Source organism: Oncorhynchus tshawytscha, linkage group LG06, assembly GCF_018296145.1.
Source record: "Oncorhynchus tshawytscha isolate Ot180627B linkage group LG06, Otsh_v2.0, whole genome shotgun sequence".
Lineage (NCBI taxonomy): Eukaryota > Metazoa > Chordata > Actinopteri > Salmoniformes > Salmonidae > Oncorhynchus > Oncorhynchus tshawytscha.
The window spans coordinates 54,242,191-54,262,005 of NC_056434.1; the positions used below are offsets into that span (position 1 = coordinate 54,242,191).

The 19,815-nt window shown below is 43.4% G+C and overlaps 1 protein-coding gene across 1 annotated transcript in view; it reads left to right on the forward strand.

The window, feature by feature from the left end:
* Positions 1-19,815, forward strand: part of LOC112232479 (reelin-like) — a 288,334-nt gene that overhangs the window by 149,964 nt on the left and 118,555 nt on the right. The window contains exons 5-8 of the mRNA XM_042323405.1: positions 15,694-15,726; positions 15,864-15,942; positions 16,200-16,296; positions 16,906-16,957. Of these exons, the coding sequence (XP_042179339.1) occupies positions 15,694-15,726; positions 15,864-15,942; positions 16,200-16,296; positions 16,906-16,957 (261 nt within the window). The remainder of the gene's footprint in view (positions 1-15,693; positions 15,727-15,863; positions 15,943-16,199; positions 16,297-16,905; positions 16,958-19,815) is intronic.

Consider the following 19,815-nt stretch of genomic DNA (forward strand, 5'->3'; position numbering starts at 1 on the left):
GAAGATAGGGAAGGAGATTGAGAGTATAGTGCTAAAGTTGCAGGTCTTGGCAGGAGAGAAGAGAGAGAGGCTGTCCAGGAATTAGCCTGTAACAAGGTCAGCTGCCCACACTCATCCTCCTCTCATCTGCCTCCCCCTCCCATTCCCTTATTTTTGTAGTTGTTTGATCTTTTTACCGAAGCTGCCATTACCCACAATGTACAACCTTCAACTTTCTCATCAACATCCTCCTGCCATCCTTCCATCTCATCCCTCCTTTTTTATTTTTTATTTTACCTTTATTTAACCAGGCAAGTCAGTTAAGAACAAATTCTTATTTTCAATGACGGCCTAGGAACAGTGGGTTAACTGCCTGTTCAGGGGCAGAACGACAGATTTGTACCTTTTCAGCTCGGGGGTTTGAACTTGCAACCTTCTGAGTACTAGTCCAACGCTCTAACCACTAGGCTACCCTGCCGCCCCTTCACCAGAGAGACAGGAGGTCTCATTACTGACAACTCATATTCCTAAATCTCCTACATTATGTGCCTCTACTGGATGCCTCATTGATTCCCAGACTAAGTGAATAGCTGTTGTTTAAACTTTTTCACTCTGGTATCTTTAGTGCCACCATGCAACTCAGAGAGACAGAAGCCGAGGAGGGGAAAAAAGATATGTCTATCTGGCTGGGTGTTTGGAAATCTGGCCCAAACTTAGACACTATCGCTCCTGTGTGCTCCAGGAGCTGGTTTCTGCTGTTCCAGCACTCTCTGCCTCCTCCCTCTCTTCTCTCCCTCACTCCTCCCCTCCTCCAATTTCCCATCCTTACCCTTTGATCTCCATCCAGTTTACCCCGTACCTTTTTCACCAATCAGAACAAAAATAATCCTAAATTGTATTCCCATTAGTGCACTTAAAGAGGCAATGAGAGTTGCTTCATCCAGTAATTGCGCTAACACAAGTTAGCATTGGCTCACGAAACTACTGCTAACTTCCTTCATACTGCACGCAGAGACATAAAAATGGTATCCAAAAGTTATTCTAACTGTGTAAGTAGAACAAGGGCTTAAATGCCAGAATCTTGCAGTATCCCTTTAACTCCTAAAAGTTCATGACATTGGGGGGGCACAAAACTGCTTTCATGATTTTTTTTCAACCGGAACCAGGTTATCTTCAGACAAGTCCCTTGACACCGTCATGAGAGTTTCCTATTTTCATAGTGAGGTCACATTAGTTTGTAGTCCAAACGAAGCGGACACTACAGACAGAAGTTGGCACATCGGCGGTACCGACTTCAGACGAGTCCCATGGAGCTTGTGGGTGTCATCGTGTTCATGAGAGTCTCATCTTTCCATAGACTGTATCAGGAGTGATTCAGGCCTAAATTATGCCTAATGAAGCTACTGATACCTCTCACCAAGTCACCTAATATCTTCCTAGCTCCATAAGATACCGTCATGAATTAACAATATTTTTTAGGGGGTGTCAAACTGGGGATGCGTTCACCAGTGGAGGCTGGTGACTTGAAACATTGAGGAGGATGGGAGACCCACAGTATTGGCGTGGAAAGCACAGCAAAGTGTGTTTTAAAAAAATTGGCAACCCCTAATTATTTTAACCTAAAGCATTTAATAAAGACATGTATAGTACAATATTATGGGGAAGGGGAATGAGAGGGATACTTACACCATGTTGGAAAGGGATCACAGCAGTGATTGAATGAGGGTATGAGGTATGAGTTGAGGTGTTCAGAGGCTTGACCAGTGCAGGACAGGATTTTACTGGGAAGACAAAAAACAATAAGACAACACAGTTAGACTAAAGAGCTAAGAAGTAGTTAGTCCAAACAATGAGTAAAATCATTGATGTGTAATAATGTGATTGTGTATGTGATTGACTCTACATACAGTAATGAGAGAAAATTGATAGGGGTACAGTGCTTGGAGGCGAAATATTCAATGGTAGTGGAGTGGTGTAGTCATCACCTCTTAATCAGGGAACTGGAGGGGACTTAGCTGTAAATGCAAATAGCAGATACATTCCATTACAGCTGCGCCTTCGTAGGGTTGGACAATGAGTTTCTCTATGAAGTTAAACTCGGACATCTCAAAATTCATAAAGTCAAACACAGACTGTGCATCTCGCTCACTTGACACATCAAACTAGCTCAAGAAACATTCCTGAATAAAGCCCTGATAGCTGACAACTGCATGCAGACTGGTGGCACCATAGGTCCCAAAGAGGTGGGGCAATTTTTACCTCCTGGGGCCTGGAGTTTTTCTTATCTGGTAACCTAACTAGCAAAACTCTGGACCCTATAAGGTATGACAGTGATTAATCAGTTTAAAAGGTTTTATATGGGCTATGATGGGACCAGTTTTTTCTAATCAATTCACATGGTTTAAAAAAAATCATGAAACTGGGGGGATGAACCCATTCAAACTGCAGCTACCATATATTTGTTCATGTAAATTATATTTGGGTGATTCTGCAACTATGGGCACTTCCATGTCCTCAGGTCAATTTGGGGAATTTTATAAAAAATGAAACAAATACAAATATTTGTATTTTAAGTTCACACTGGAATCACCCCATACTTTTTTAAACACATCTCTATCAAGTATTTTAGCAACTTTTCAGATGCATTTTATACCTTAATTTCACTATTTTGCCCTTGTCCCTGACCCAGACTTTTAAGCTTCTACTATGTTTTTCTATGAGAAAACACATTATATACACATTATATAATGTTATGTACTACAGAAAGAGTCATTTTGGGAGAAGAAGGAGAATTTGGAGGAGAGGGAAATGGGGGAGTTGTTGAGTTGGTGGATGACGCACGGATTTGGAATAAAGGAATGTGTTGTCAGTTTGGTGCAACCTGAGTCAGCTCCCCATACTCGTCCTGAAACGTGTGTTAAAGTTCCGGAAACATTGATACCGGCTATAGACACCAGGTCTCCAGTGTACCTTCACAACCCAGTGCGTCCTGTGCCAACTCCTCGCACTCTCCCTATAGTGCGCTTTCCCAGTCAGGTGTGTCCTGTTCCTGGTCCTCGCACTCTCCCTCAAGTGCGTGTCCCCAGTCAGGTCCGTCCTGTTCCTCTTCCCCGCACTCTCCTTGAGGTGCGTGTCATCAGCCCGGTGCCACCTGTACCGGTCCCACGCATCAGGACTCCAGTGTGCCTCCACAGTCCAGTATGTCCTGTGCCTCCTCCCTGCACTCACCCTGAGGTGTGTGTCATCAGCCCGGTTTCACCTGTACCAATCCCACGCATCAGGCCTCAAGTGCGCCTCCACAGTCCAGAGCTTCCGGCAACAGTTCCCAGTTCAGAGCTTCCGGCGACAGTTCCCAGTCCAGAGCTTACAGCGACAGTTCCCAGTCCGGAGCCACCTGAGACGGTCTACTGTCCGGAGCCTCCTGAGACCGTCTATAGTCCGGAGCCTCCTGAGACGGTCTACAGTGCGGAGCCTCCTGAGACGTCTACAGTGCGGAGCCTCCTGAGACGGTCTATAGTCCGGAGCCTCCTGAGACGGTCTACAGTGCGGAGCCTCCTGAGACGGTCTACAGTCGGAACCTCCTGAGACGGTCTACAGTTCGGAGCCTCCAGCGACGGTCCCCGGTCCCGAGCCTCCAGCGACGATCCGCGGTCCAGAGCCTCCAGCGACGGTCGTCGGTCCCGAACCTCCAGCGACGGTTGGCGGTCCAGAACCTCCAGCAACGGTCGGCAGTCCAGAGCCTTCAAGTCAAATCAAATCAAATGTATTTATATAGCCCTTCGTACATCAGCTGATATCGCAAAGTGCTATACAGAAACCCAGCCTAAAACCCCAAACAGCAAGCATTGCAAGTGTAGAAGCACGGTGGCTAGGAATAACTCCCTAGAAAGGCCAAAACTTAGGAAGAAACTTTGAGAGGAACCAGGCTATGCGGGGGGGGGGGGAGAGATTCAATAATGGATATGCCATCTGAACAAGGTAACTAGCTAAACATTTAGCTAATAGTGACAATACTGTCTTGCTTGTGTGTCACTGTCCCCCAGTGGTCTTCCCCAGCTGAACAGAGTAAAACAACCGTTGAAAAGGTCAGAAGCCAAAATGTTACATTTCGTTCATGGGCCAATCCAACTTAAACCCAACTCATTGGGTTATTTCTAAAACAACCCAACAAGCAGAAAATAACCCAACAAAATCACCCAACAGCTGTAACCCATCTATTCGGTGGTGAAGATAACTCAACATTTTTGATGTGTAGACCTTCCTACAGTTGAGATTCTTACTGTATTATAATAGCATGCAGATGAATAATATAGCTCAATGCTATTTTCTAAGATGCAGACATAAGTCAGTCGGTGGTATCACGACACGTCAGTCAGACGTTCAAGAGTAGCTCATTCGGCTCATTATTGGCTCTTTTCAACTGTGATAAGAGTGGTGATATTAGTTTAAATGTCAAACCGTTCAGAAGCTACAGACATTTTTGTGAGGAGACCGATTTCCGGGATTGTCTCCTGTCCTGACAAATGATGCAGCTCTGCCACTTTCCACCCCAGATGTTGAAGGCCAACATGTGGTGGACTGAGAAAAAAACTGACGGATTTTAATGTTTTTTTTATATTACACATGGGTGTGTCAATCAAGGAGCAATTAGCAGTTGCTATATCCATTTTGAATTTATACATTAATGATATGTGCCCATTGATTCTTGAGGAATATAACTAATAAAAAAATATATTTATGTATTTATTTCACCTTTATTTAACTAGGTAGGCAAGTTGAGAACAAGTTCTCATTTACAATTGCGACCTGGCCAAGATAAAGCAAAGCAGTTCGACACATACAACAACACAGAGTTACACATGGAGTAAAACAAACATACAGTCAATAATGCAGTAGAAAAATAGGTCTATATACAATGTGAGCAAATGAGGTGAGATAAGGGAGGTAAAGGCAAAAAAAAGGCTATGGTGGCAAAGTAAATACAATGTAGCAAGTAAAACACTGGAAAGGTAGATTTGCAGTGGAAGAATGTGCAAAGTAGAAATAGAAATAATGGGCTGCAAAGGAGCAAAATAAATAAATAAATACAGTAGGGGAAGAGGTAGTTGTTTGGGCTAAATTATAGAAGGGCTATGTACAACTGCATAAATCTGTGAGCTGCTCTGACAGCTGGTGCTTAAAGCTAGTGAGGGAGATAAGTGTTTTCAGTTTCAGAGATTTTTGTAGTTCGTTCCAGTCATTGGCAGCAGAGAACTGGAAGGAGAGGCGGTCAAAGGGGGAATTGGCTTTAGGGGTGACCAGAGATATACCTGCTGGAGCATGTGCTACAGGTGGGTGATGCTATGGTGACCAGCGAGCTGAGATAAGGGGGGACTTAACTTAGCCTTAACTTAGCAGGGTCTTGTAGATGACCTGGAGCCAGTGGGTTTGGCGACGAGTATGAAGCGAGGGCCAGCCAACGAGAGCGTACAGGTCGCAGTGGTGGGTAGAATATGGGGCTTTTGGTGACAAAACAGATGGCACTGTGATAGACTGCATCCAATTTATTGAGTAGGGTATTGAAGGCTATTTTGTAAATGACATCGCCGAAGTCGAAGAGCGGTAGGATGGTCAGTTTTACGAGGGTATGTTTGGCAGCATGAGTGAAGGATGCTTTGTTGCAAAATAGGAAGCCAATTCTAGATTTAACTTTGGATTGGAGATGTTTGATGTTAGACTGGAAGGAGAGTTTACAGTATAACCAGACACCTAGGTATTTGTAGTTGTCCACATATTCTAAGACAAAACTGTCCAGAGTAGTGATGCTGGATGGGTGGGCAGATGCAGGCAGTGATCGGTTGAAGAGCATGCATTCAGGTTTACTTGTATTTAAGAGCAGTTGGAGGCCACAGAAGGAGATTTGTATGGCATTGAAGCTCGTCTGGAGGGTTGTAACACAGTGTCCAAAGAAGGGCCAGAAGTATACAGAATGGTGTTGTCTGCGTAGAGGTGGATCAGGGACTCACCAGCAGCAAGAGCGACATCATTGATGTATACAGAGAAGAGAGTCAGCCCAATAATTGAACCCTGTGGCAGCCCCATAGAGACTGCCAGAGGCCAGGACAACAGGCCCGCCAATTTGACACACTGAACTCTCTATCAGAGAAGTAGTTGGTAAACCAGGCGAGGCAATCATTTGAGAAACCAAGGCTATCGAGTCTGTCGATGAGGATGTGGTGATTGACAGAGTCGAAAGCCTTGGCCAGGTCAAGAATTACGGCTGCACAGTATTGTTTCTTATCGACGGTGCTTAAGATATCGTTTAGGACCTTGAGTGTGGCTGAGGTGCACCCATGACCAGCTCTGAAACCAGATTGCATAGTGGAGAAGGTGCGATGGAATTCGAAATGGTCGGTATCTGTTTGTTCACTTGGCTTTCAAAGACCTTCAAAGGCACTGTAGGATAGATATAGGTCTGTTGCAGTTTGGGTCAAGAGTGTTCCCCCCTTTGAAGAGGGGGATGACCGCAGCTGCTTTCCAATCTTTGGGAATCTCAGACGACACAAAAGAGATGTTGAACAGGCTAGTAATAGGGGTTGCAACATTTTCGGCAGATCATTTTAGAAAGAAAGGGTCCAGATTGTCTAGCCCGGCTTATTTATAGGGTCGAGATTTTGCAGCTCTTTCAGAACATCAGCTGACTGGATTTGGGAGAAGGAGAAATGGGGAAGGCCTGGGCGAGTTGCTGTGGGGGGTGCAGTGCTGTTGGTCGGGGTAGGGGTAGCCAGGTGGAAAGCATGGCCAGCCGTAGAAAAATGCTTCTTGAAATGTTCAATTATAGTGGATTTATCGGTGGTGACAGTGTTTTCTGTCCTCAGTGCAGTGGGCAGCTGGGAGGAGGTGTTCTTATTCTCCATGGACTTTACAGTGTCCCAGGACTTTTTTGAGTTTGTGTTGCAGGAAGCAAATTTCTGCTTGAAAAAGCTAGCCTTGGCTTTTCTAACTGCCTGTGTATATTGGTTTCTAACTTCCCTGAAAAGGGGCTGTGTTTGTGTTGGTTAAGTGCAGTCAGGTCTGGAGAGAACCAAGGGCTATATCTGTTCATGGTTCTAAATTTCTTGAATGGGGCATGCTTATTTAAGATGGTGAGGAAGGCATTTTTTTTAAATAACCAGGCTTCCTCTACTGACGGGATGAGGTCAATATACTTCCAGGACACCCGGCCCAGGTCGATTAGAAAGGCCTGCTCGCTGAAGTGTTTCAGGGAGCGTTTGACAGTGATGAATGGAGGTCGCTTGACCGCTTACCCATTACAGATACAGGCAATGAGGCAGTGATCGCTGAGATCATCGCTGTGTATTTAGAGGGTGCCCGTGTTTAAGGCTTTGGGGTGGTACCTGGTAGGTTCATTTATAATTTGTGTGAGATTGAGGTTATCAAGCTTAGATTGTAGGAAAGCTGGGATATCTTCGGGCTGCAATCCCGTTAACGGGATGATATGACAACATCCAGTGAAAGTGCAGGGCACTAAATTCAAAACAACAGAAATCTCATATTTAAAATTCCTCAAACATACATGTATCTTATACCGTTTTATAGGTAATCTTGTTGTTAACCCCACCACAGTGTCCGATTTCAAATAGGCTTTACAGTGAAAGCACCACAAACGATTATGTTAGGTCATCGCCAAGCCACAGAAAATTCAGCAATTTGTCCAGCCAAAGAGAGGAGTCAAAAAAAGCACAAATAGAGATAAAATTAATCACTAACCTTTCATGATCTTCCTCAGATGACACTCATAGGAATGCATGTTACACAATACATGTATGTTTTGTTTGATAAAGTTAATATTTATATAAAAAATCTGAGTTTACATTGGCGAGTTACATTCACTAGTACCAAAAACATCCAGTGATATTGCATAGCCACATCGATTCAACAGAAATACTCATCATAAATGTAGATGATTATACAAGTTATATGCATGGAATTATTGATATATCTCTCCTTAATGCAACCGCTGTGTCAGATTTCAAAATAAATTTACAGAAAAAGCAAACCATTCAATAATCTGAGACGGCGCTTCGAAAAAAAAAATGTTCCGCCATGTTGTAGTCAACAGAAACCAGAAATCACATTATAAATATTCCCTTACCTTTGATGACCTTCATCAGAATGCACTCCCAGGAATCCTAGTTCCACAAGAAATGTTTGATTTGTTCGATAATGTCCATTATTTATGTCTATTACGGTTAAAGAAGTCATCAAAAGAGAGCACCTGGGGAATAGGAGTGGAGCTAGGCACTGTAGGGCCTGGATTCACCTCTACATCACAAGAGGAACAGAGGACGAGTAGGATAAGGGTACGGCTAAAAGCTGTGAGAATTGGTCATCTAGGACATCCGGAACAGAGAGTAAAAGGAGCAGGTTTCTGGGGGTGATAAAATAGCTTCAAGGTATAATAAACAGACAAAGGTATGGTAGGATGTGAATACAGTGGAGGTAAACCTACGCATTGAGTGATGATGAGAGAGATATTGTCTCTAGAAACATCATTGAAACCAGGTAATGTCATCACATGTGTGGGTGGTGGAACTGAAAGGTTGGATAAGGTATTATGAGCAGGGCTAGAGGCTCTACAGTGAAATTAGCCAATAAACACTAACCAGAACAGCAATGGGCAAGGCATATTGACATTAAGGAGAGGCTGTCTCTGATTGAGAATCATACTTAGGTAGCCTGGGTTGCACTGTTTGTTTGGGGGTGATTGTCTATGTTGTAGCTTCACGGTTGTCATTTGTTTATTGTTTTGTATACAGTGTCAGTATTTTCTTTATTAAAGATTTACCATGGACACTTACCACGCCGCATATTGGTCCTCTGATCCGTTTCGCCTCTCCTCTTCAGATGAAGAGGAGGAAATCCGTGACAATATATATATATTTGAAGAAAATATGTAAATATACACTGCTCAAAAAAATAAAGGGAACACTAAAATAACACATCCTAGATCTGAATGAATGAAATATTCTCATTAAATACTTTTTTCTTTACATAGTTGAATGTGCTGACAACAAAATCACACAAAAATTATCAATGGAAATCAAATTTATCAACCCATCAACCCATGGAGGAGTCACACTTAAAATTAAAGTGGAAAACCACACTACAGGCTGATCCAACTTTGATGTAATGTCCTTAAAACAAGTCAAAATTAGGCTCAGTAGTGTGTGTGGCCTCCACGTGCCTGTATGACCTCCCTACAACGCCTGGGTATGCTCCTGATGAGGTGGCGGATGGTCTCCTGAGGGATCTTCTCCCAAACCTGGACTAAAGCATCCGCCAACTCCTGGACAGTCTGTGGTGCAATGTGGCGTTGGTGGATGGAGCGGGACATGATGTCCCAGATGTGCTCAATTGGATTCAGGTCTGGGGAACGGGCGGGCCAGTCCATAGCATCAATGCCTTCCTCTTGCAGGAACTGCTGACACACTCCAGCCACACGAGGTCTAGCATTGTCTTGCATTAGGAGGAACCCAGGGCCAACCGCACCAGCATATGGTCTCACAAGGGGTCTGAGGATCTCATCTCGGTACCTAATGGCAGTCAGGCTGCCTCTGGCGAGCACATGGAGGGCTGTGCGGCCCCCCAAAGAAATGCCAAACCACACCATGACCGACCCACCACCAAACCGGTCATGCTGGAGGATGTTGCAGGCAGCAGATCGTTCTCCACGGCGTCTCCAGACTGTCACGTCTGTCACATGTGCTCAGTGTGAATCTGCTTTCATCTGTGAAGAGCACAGGGCGCCAGTGGCGAATTTGCCAATCTTGGTGTTCTCTGGCAAATTAAAAACGTCCTGCACGGTGTTGGGCTGTAAGCACAACCCCCACCTGTGGACGTCGGGCCCTCATACCACCCTCATGGATTCTGTTTCTGACCGTTTGAGCAGAAACATGCACATTTGTGGCCTGCTGGAGGTCATTTTGCATGGCTCTGGCAGTGCTCCTCCTGCTCCTCCTTGCACAAAGGCAGAGGTAGCGGTCCTGCTGCTGGGTTGTTACCCTCCTATGGCCTCCTCCACGTCTCCTGATGTACTGGCCTGTCTCCTGGTAGCGCCTCCATGCTCTGGACACTACGCTGACAGACACAGCAAACCTTCTTGCCACAGCTCGCAATGATGTGCCATCATGGATGAGCTGCACTACCTGAGCCACTTGTGTGGGTTGTAGACTCCGTCTCATGCTACCACTAGAGTGAAAGCACAGCCAGCATTCAAAAGTGACCGAAACATCAGCCAGGAAGCATAAGAACTGAGAAGTGGTCTGTGGTCACCACCTGCAGAACCACTCCTTTATTGGGGGTGTCTTGCTAATTGCCTATAATTTCCACCTGTTGTCTATTCCATTTGCACAACAGCATGTGAAATTTATTGTCAATCAGTGTTGCTTCATAAGTGGACAGTTTGATTTCACAGAAGTGTGATTGACTTAGAGTTACATTGTGTTGTTTAAGTGTTCCCTTTATTTTTTTGAGCAGTGTATATATACACAGGACAGGACAAGATGACGACTGCTATGCCATCTTGGAACCTATCATAAATGCCTCATGAGCTTAGTTCAACTGTTGTACCCCATCAGAACCGTAGTTCAACTGTCTGTCGTACCCCATCAGAACCGTAGTTCAACTGTCTTACCCCAGCTTGTTTTAGTCCAATGTTTATTAAATATGGATGGTCAGTCCTTGCATCCATAGATCTGTCTATGATTTTGAGAGTGGTTAGATTTCTCCATCCCTCAGCTTTTTTCCGAAACAGGGAAAAACATTTTGTTATGTTTCAATTGTGAATGCTGCTTTAAGGGTAAGTCTAATGAGGCCTATGACGGATGACAGGGCTTCCAATGGAGTACTATTACTCTCTCTTTTAGTGAGTGGACATAAAGAGAGCTGTTGAGTCCAAGTGTGGAGAACCAGAGAGAGGGCTCAGGAGAGTGAGGATGGGCTGGGTGCTGGGTGGCTGAGGAGGAAGCCAAGGTGTGAGGGACTTAGGAAGGGAGGGGGGCCTGAGGTGGAGCTGGTGTGTCGGTGGAGGGTGTCTAGGTGGGCAGTCCATCAAGCCTCGCTCTCTGGTGACAGCCTAGGCTCCTAGCCCTGCTCCCTGCCTGGTGTTGCCAGTCCCTTTAATTTCCTCCACGGGGATAAATCAGTTGTTTATGGACCTGGTGGAGCCTGGGAGAGGGGAGAGAGCAGGGCTGAGCCTCAGATGGATTATCAATTAACCATATAACTCAGGATCAGGCAGGGCAGGACACAGCTCCCTGAGGGATGGATGATCACAGCCACGACAGGCAGGGGGACAGGGAGACGACAGGCGGGATGGGTGGCTTAACAAACGTCCCCCATACTGACACTGCCCCCAGCCATCCCTCATCGCCCTCATTGCACTGGACCTTGAGATCTTTCTCTCTTCTCACTTCTAGCTATCTTCTCTCCTCCCTCCTTTCCCTCCCTTATTTTCCTCTCACCACCCTCTCCTGTCATCGTGTTGATGACAGGAGAGGCTTTTGTGACTCCCTCCCACCTCCTCTACCATCACCCCATAATAATATCCTTCAAAGTGACAGGGAGGTTGTTATGGTGATGGATGCTGTAGGGACTGACCCTCCTTGGCCTGCCCCTGTCTCACCAGAGATTTGTGACCATAGGCAGGTGCTACAGGAAGCAACTCTAACCAGAGACAGACAAAGATGATACACACCCACTCACCCAGCCATTGTATTCTAATTTAGTAATTTGCATGCAAACACAAACTCTTGCAAACAGGGAAGTTTAGACTATTGCACAAACTTGATACAAAAGATGCCTAGACACAAAACATCTCAAGACAAAATACAAAACTCAGACAGTCTATCAACAAACAAATGACATTGATGTCTTGCTTCACTCTTTTATCTGTACCATTAATTAGGAAATTAAGTGTTGTGTCTTTTAATAACATAATTATGGCCATTGATGCCCACAAAGATTTCTGAGTAAAGTATTATTTACCTTAGTTTTGTGCCAACACAAAAAGGTGTTAAATACGTGTTGTCATTACTGGAGAAACACACACTCTCTCTCACGCACGGACGCGCACACAGACACACGCACACACATGCACACATACACACACAGAAAAAACACACACAGCAACAACATCCTGCATCCTGTGTCCTGGTCAGTCAGTGCTTGTAACAGCCAATTGGACCTCAACGACTCAACTTAAAACATACAGCTCAGTCTTGCATACCTATACACCGTGAAGTGAGTCAGAGAAAGGGAGGGAGCTAGTGAGGAAGACAGGGAAGGAGGGATGGAGGGAGGGAACTGGAGGAAAAGAGAAGGGAGAGGGAGATAGAGAGGGAGGAGAGTGAAGGAGAGAGAGAGAGAGAGAGAGAGAGAGAGAGACAGGGATGGAGAGTGAAGGAGAGAAATTGGTGGAGACATGAGATATGCAGGATGGAGAGAGGGAGGAGAGAAGATTAGAGCTGGGAGATGGAGAGGGAGAGAAAAAGGGTAGGGGATTTAAGATCACTAGAGCCCTGCGCTCTTTGTGCCCAGATGTCTGAGACTCCCAAAGCTTACTCTAATTTAGTTTCTCCACCCTCTGCATAGTCCTATCCCCAACTCCCCTTCTCTGTTTTTTTCATCCAAGCCCCTCTGATTTTGAGATGTGTATAGAGCGGTGCGTTTAGATGATACCCTCCCCTTTCCCATCCCTACAAGTGTGTGTGTGTCTGTGTGTGTATGTATGAGGCAGACGGGGTTGGTGCTGAATGAAAACGTATCACCCAGTGTAAGCTCTGGCCTGTGTGCGTACGTGTGTGTGTGGCTTGCTCTTGTGTGTAATGTTGTTCCTGCGCCTATGTGTGTGTGTGTGTGTAAGCCGGGGAGATACAGGCATTAGCAGAGATGAGCCCATAATAGAGGAGGCTGTAAGTGAAGTCTTTAAGAAAGTGAGAGGATTAATCTGAGGGAAATGAGGCTACTGTCTGCTCCTTATGGAACGGGGTTGGAGAGAGAGAGGAGGGGGGGATTAGTGAACTCCTAAACATTCTGGGCCTTTCTTCAGCCAGAAGGACATATCTTTAGAAAGGGTTGAAGAGGGAGTGCTTGTTAGAGACAGTACGAATGGAGAGACGGAGGGCATGTCACAGAAGGCCTAATGCTGTCCATCAGTGTACAGAGAGGAGATGTGGATATTCCTAATGTGTATACGTAGGTTAAATACGTATGTATATCCAGTAGTGGAAAAAGTACCCAATTTTTATACTTGGGTAAAAGTAAAGGTACCTTCAAAGAAAATGACTCAAGTAAAAGTGAAAGTCACCCAGTAAAATCATACTTGAGTAGAAATTTGGTTTGAAATGTACTTAAGTATCTAAAGTAAAAGTATGAATCATTAAACATTTCTTATATTAAACAAACTAGATGACTTGATTTTCTTGATTTTTTAAATTTACGGATAGCCAGGGGTACAGTTCAACACTCAGACATAATTTACAAGCAAAGCCTTTGTGTTTAGTGATTCTGCTAGATCAGAGGCAGTAGGGATGACCAGGCATGTTCTCTTGAGAAAAGGATGTGAATTAGACAATTTTCCTGTCCTGCTAAACAATCAAAATGTAACGAGTACTTTTTGGTGTCTGGGAAAATTTAAGGAGTAAAAAGTACAATATTTTATTTAGGAATGTAGTGGAGTAAAAGTTTATGTTGTCAAAAATGTTCCCTTCATTATGTTTATGTATTTAAAATGTCAATGATTAGCGAGAAGGGAGAGTGAGAGTAAGGGGGGCTGGGGTTTGATGGATCCCTCTAAACATGTTTTGAATCATCAGGAGCCAGAGAGAGAGGCCCTTTGATCTACTTTTAATGGGCTTCACCACGGAGCCAAATATCCAGTCGTGGAGCTCCACGTCAAGTCGCCTACCAGTACATATACACATGCAGGCACACACACAGACACATGCACAAAAACAGACGATATCACAGTCCCTGAACCCCCTCTTCTCAGCCCTGTCAAACAGAACACTAAGACTACCCAAACTTTTACTTTACAGTCAGCACTAAAGTAAAGTTCCACCACACCAATCCCCCTTTTGAATGGCTGAATGGCAAATCCAGTTAGCTAATAAAGCCCAGTATTAGGATCCAATGTGGAGAAATGAGGACTGCTTGAAGGGAGTAGAGCAGGGGGGGGGGGGTTGTAATAGTCAGCCATAATATTCCTGGTTTGGGTTCCCATTGTTTATGGATGGGTATTTTGGGGAAGAGGGATCTCCCTCCCTCTTGGAGGAGCTTTAGGGAGCCGTGTATGATTTGTGTTAAGTTAAAAGCCATTGAAATCACCTGGAAGTTTCTTGGAAGTTGGGGATGAGAAGTGGGAATCCTATCTGGACTAAAGGATTGTTTTTTATCAGAGGTGCCGGCTGATCCTGGATGGAGAACACAGTGGAATATTATCCTGCTCTTCTTTTCTGCTTAAAATAATTTTATTTTAAAGAAGATAGTGATCTAGCCACCTTGAATAGGACTGAAAGGGAACGGTTCCCTAACTCATTGGGGTCAATGCCATTGTGCATAGTACTGATAAAGGGTACTGACAGAAATAGTGAAAAGTACAGTAAAACATCTTACCTCAGATGTCTGGAATGAACTTCTGATCATTGAGTGCTCATTTTTCTTTTTTTTCTGGAAAAAGTCACAATGTATTGGTGTGGCAGGTAGCCTAGTGGTTAGAGCATTGAACTAGTAACCAAATGGTTGCAAGATCGAATCCCAGAGCTGACAAGGTAAACATCTCTCGTTCTGCCCCTGAACAAGGCAGTTAAACCACTGTTCCTAGGCTGTCATTGAAAATAAGAATTTGTTCTTAACTGACTTGCCTGGTTAAAGAAAGATAAAAAATCTGAAGGGAATTGAGGTTTGATGATTTTGTGGATTTCAAAGTCCCTTTTTATCAATCTGGTGAGAAATGTATCAGGGTACGTACTCTCACATTGCACCGTATAACATCATACTCTATTTTGGTTCGCTGAGTCAAACTCACCCTAATCTCTTTCTTTGATTCTCTTCCTCCATCTGCCTGTCTCTCAGAGCACTCGTGAAAGAGTTTGCAGTAGCGTTGTGATGTGTTGGCTTGGCAACATATAGAGAGGCACGGGCCTCAGGAGAGGGAGGGATGTTAATTGGTGTTGAACTATTTATCAGGTCCAAGCGGACTTTCATTACTTCATTAACATCAGGAATAAACATCAGTACTAGACGTCCAACAGGAGACCCAGCACCACTATCTACAGTCAGGGAGGGCACGCACTGGAGCAGCAAGTACTGGAGCCTCAGCCACTACAAAGTTATTTTTGCTTCGAAGTTGATTGAAGTGTATTCTGTCTTGTCGCTGCTCAGTTTGGCTGTTTTCCAGTGATGTGTTAACATGCTCGCTCCTGCTTCTTGGTTCTTGTCCAAAACAGAGGGACTGCTAGCTAGGCCTGGCACACATCACAGATGACACTCTGATCACTCTGACTATATTAGCAGTTGTGACATGCCAGCACATATGAGAATGTCTGAGACAGGAGGGACATTAGGACTGGCCTATTCTGCTATCTCTGGTCTCTTTCTGGCCAATGGCAATCTCTGTCAGAGTAGGGAAACAAGCTGCAGGGTTACTGATGCATCTTCTTCTCTCTGTTTCAGCACCTACGGAATCGCCATTGAGACCCAGTCTTGGTGAGTACATGTTTATATGCTATCAACTCAATCTTCTGTGGTCATACCAACATCAACAACTTTGTTATTAATATTGGACCCTTCCCTGTCATGTTTTTTTATCTCCTAACATTGGTTTTTGTTTGTTCTGTGTGTAGCTGAGATCCATGGGAACCATGCGGTGCTCCGTGATGACTTTGACTCCAACCTGCAGGGAGAGCTGGACCCCAGAATTTGGTAGGTTACATCAATCAATTCATCAATCAATCAATCAATCAATCAAATGTATTTTATAAAGTCCTTTTTTTGTCAGCAGTTGTCACAAAAATGATTACTAAAGCATACTTTTTGTGTCATTTTGTCACACTGTGCAATTGAAGAAGACAAAAATGTGTTACAAAAACTACAGTAAGGCATTTTATTCATATCTAAACCTGCATAAATTATCTTCTAATGTACTCTCTTCATCCATATCTTTATCTTGCTCCCCCCAGGTCAGAGTGTAGTAACTGTGAGGTAGGAGAGCAGTGTGGGGTTCTGATGCATGGCAGAGCTGTCACATTCTGTGAGCCCTTCAGAGAGAGAGAACTGGTAACTATGACCGCAATACAACCACAAACTCAACCACTCCTCTATCCATAATTACAACAACACTATTTATGACCTCAACCACCTAGTTTTTCACAACCATAGTGGGAACCACAACCACACTATTAATGAACACAACCACAACCACATAATACTACAACCTCCAACATATCAGATCATACCAGAACCACAAAGACACTAGAATGCTTCCACGTATCTGATAATAATCACGTTAACTGCCACTATTTCCCTGTTGCACCATATGAGAGACAGCGAACGGCTGTGTTTAGTGTGTCTTGATTCTATTTGCTTACTCTGATAATAAGCTTTTACAGAGTATCTGTCAGCCTTCCAAGTGTTTCATGCAGCTGCCTGGCACTAGTTCAGTCAAGAGCAGTACACACAATGATGCATTCCCCACACAGAACACATACACACACAGAGCACACACAGAGAGAACACACACTGACGAAAGCCCTTGCATCCTTAGCTCCATCTAGGAATTGTATTGTGATTAGATATATGTAGCCCCATTCCCCAGCTATTAAGAACACTTAAAGCCCCACTGCCTTTATCGTCTAACCTGCGATATATGTACCCTCTCTCCTCAAGACCACTGTACCTCTCAACACCACCACAGCCTCTGTCCTGCAGTTTGCTCTTGGTGAGTAAAAAACATAATGTAAGCAATCAATCATATCATTTTACAGTGCTGTGAAAAAGTATTTGCCACTTTCAGATTTTCTCTATTTTTGCATATTTTTGATACTGAATGATCAGATCTTCAACCAAAACCTAATATTAGATAAAATGGAATCTGCATGAACAAATTACACAACAATTCCATAGTCCTAGCTAGCTGCCTATCAAGCTAGCAGGGTTTCTTGAGGGCTTGAACGCACCCCGGGACGCGGTTAGCCATTGTGGCTGGGAATGCAGATTGTCCCGGGTTTGTGGCCGTCTAGATCACTGCTGTTTTTACATTTTAAATATTCCCTGTGACCTGCCCTGTCTGGAGTAACAACATAACTTACGTTTCTAGAAACCATGACCAAGACCAAAGCCAACGGGAGTTCAGTTGAGGACAGTGGTGTCCTCTATCACAGATGAAGGATCTTTTAAATTAACAAAAAAGTTGTTACAACAACAAAAAATAGCTTCAAGTGTTTTGTCCAAATACTTGTGGATTCAACTAATAAAAGAATGGATGACTTGACCAGAGAGTTCCAGGACCAGAAGAACAGCTTGCAGTTCTCCCAGGATCAGCTGATTGAGTTGAAACAGGAGAATGGCAAGATGACAGCAATCTGTAAGTCATTGAGAGAGGACATCCGCTCTGTGTATGAATCCATGCCAACAATGATGGATAAATCTCAAGGGACAATCAAAGCGGAATAACATGGTTGTGGGCAGAATTGCAGAATCTCCACATGAGACCTGGAAGGAGTCTGAAGACAAAGTGAGGGAAATGATCTCTGAGAAATTGAAGATGGACCACGGGAAGATTCAGGTGGAGTGCGAGACTGGAAACCCCACTGTTAAGGCTACGTGGATTGATGAGGAATTGAAAAACTGTGTGTTTGAAAGAGATGAGGCAAAAGGAGTGGCTAATAAATCTGGATGGGAAAATGATTGTTATCGATCAATAATGACAAACCTCCTGGCATTGACAACTTAGATGGAAAGCTACTGAGAATGGTAGCTAACTCTATAGCCACTCTTATCTGTCAAATCTTTTAATCTGAGCCTAGAGGAAAGTCTTTGTCCTTAGGCCAAAGGTAAAATAAATAAAAAGGCCTGGAGGTAAGCCAAAGTAATTCCACTACCCAAGAATGGTAAAGCAGCCTTTACTGGTTCTAACAGCAGACCTTCAAGCTTTTTGCCAGCTCTTAGAAAACTGTTGGAAAAAAATATTTTGACCAAACACAATGCTATTTCCCTGTAAACAAATGAACAACAGACTTTCAGCATCCTTATAGAGAAAGGCACTCAATATGTATTGCACTGACATAAATTACTGATGATTGGTTGAAGAGGTGGATAATAATATGATTTTTGGAACTGTTCTGTTAGATTTCAGTGCAGCCTTTGAAATCATTGACCATAACCTGTTGTTGAATAAACGTATGTGTTATGGCTTTTCAACCTCTGCCATGCCGTGGATTGAGAGCTATCGTATAGATCTCAAAGGGTTTTCTTTAATGGAAGCTTACCTAAAATCAAATATGCAAAGTGTGGTGTACCGCATGGTAGCCCTCTAGGCCCTCTACGATTTTCTATTTTTACCAATGACCTGTCACTGGCATTAAACAAAGCATTTGTGTTCATGTATACTGATGATTCAAAAATATACATATCAGTAACCAAAGCTAATGAACTAACTGAAACTAATTGAAACTGAAATCCACTGATGATTAAATGCACTCTTTCCGCATTGTGAATAGGAAAAACCCATATATTCACAAAGAATGAATGACAGGTTGTTTATCCTTTTGCGTGTAGGGGGCAGTATTTTCGTTTTTGGCTAAAAAAACATACCCATTTGAAACTGCCTGTTTCACAGCGCCAGAAACTAGAATATGCATAGAATTGTCAGATTAGGATAGAAAACACTATAAAGTTTCCAAAACTGTCAAAATATTGTCTGTGAGTATAACATAACTGATATTGCAGGCGAAAACCTGAGGAAAATCCAATCAGGAAGTGCCTCTTATTTTGAAACCTCTCTGTTCCTATGCATGCCTATCCTCCATTTAAAGGGATGACAACCAGATTCCTTTTTCTATGGTTTTCCTAAGGTGTCAACAGGCCTTAGACATAGTTACAGGCTTTTATTTTGAAAAATGAGCGAGAAAGATCACATTGCGTAAGTGGATAGGTGGAGGCTCTCAGAGTGAGTTTTGCTCAACAGAGTAAAGCGGCCATTATTTCTCCCGGTCCTATTGAAAAACATACACTCCCGGTTGATATATTATCGATTATATATTTTAAAAACAACCTGAGGATTGATTATAAAAAACATTTGACATGTTTCTGTGGACATTATGGATAATATTTGGAATTTTTGTCTGCGTTGTGGTGACCGCTCTTTCCTGCGGATTTCTGAACATAACACGACAAACAAACGGAGGTATTTGGATTTAAAAATAATCTTTATGGAACAAAAGGAACATTTGTTGTGTAACTGGGAGTCTCGTGAGTGAAAACATCCAAAGATCATCAAAGGTAATTGATTAATTTGATTGCTTTTCTGATTTTCGTGACCTAGCTACTTAATGCTTAGTCTACATAATGTTTTGTTATGCTATCGATAAACTTTCACAAACGCTTGGATTGCTTTCACTGTAAAGCATAATTTCAAAATCTGAGATGACAGGTGGATTAACAAAAGGCTAAACTGTGTTTTGCAATATTGCACTTGTGATTTCATGAATATGAATATTTTTAGTAATATTATTTGACCTAGGCGCTATTCTATTCAGTGGTTGCTGATGACAATTATCCCGCTTAAGGGATGGGTAG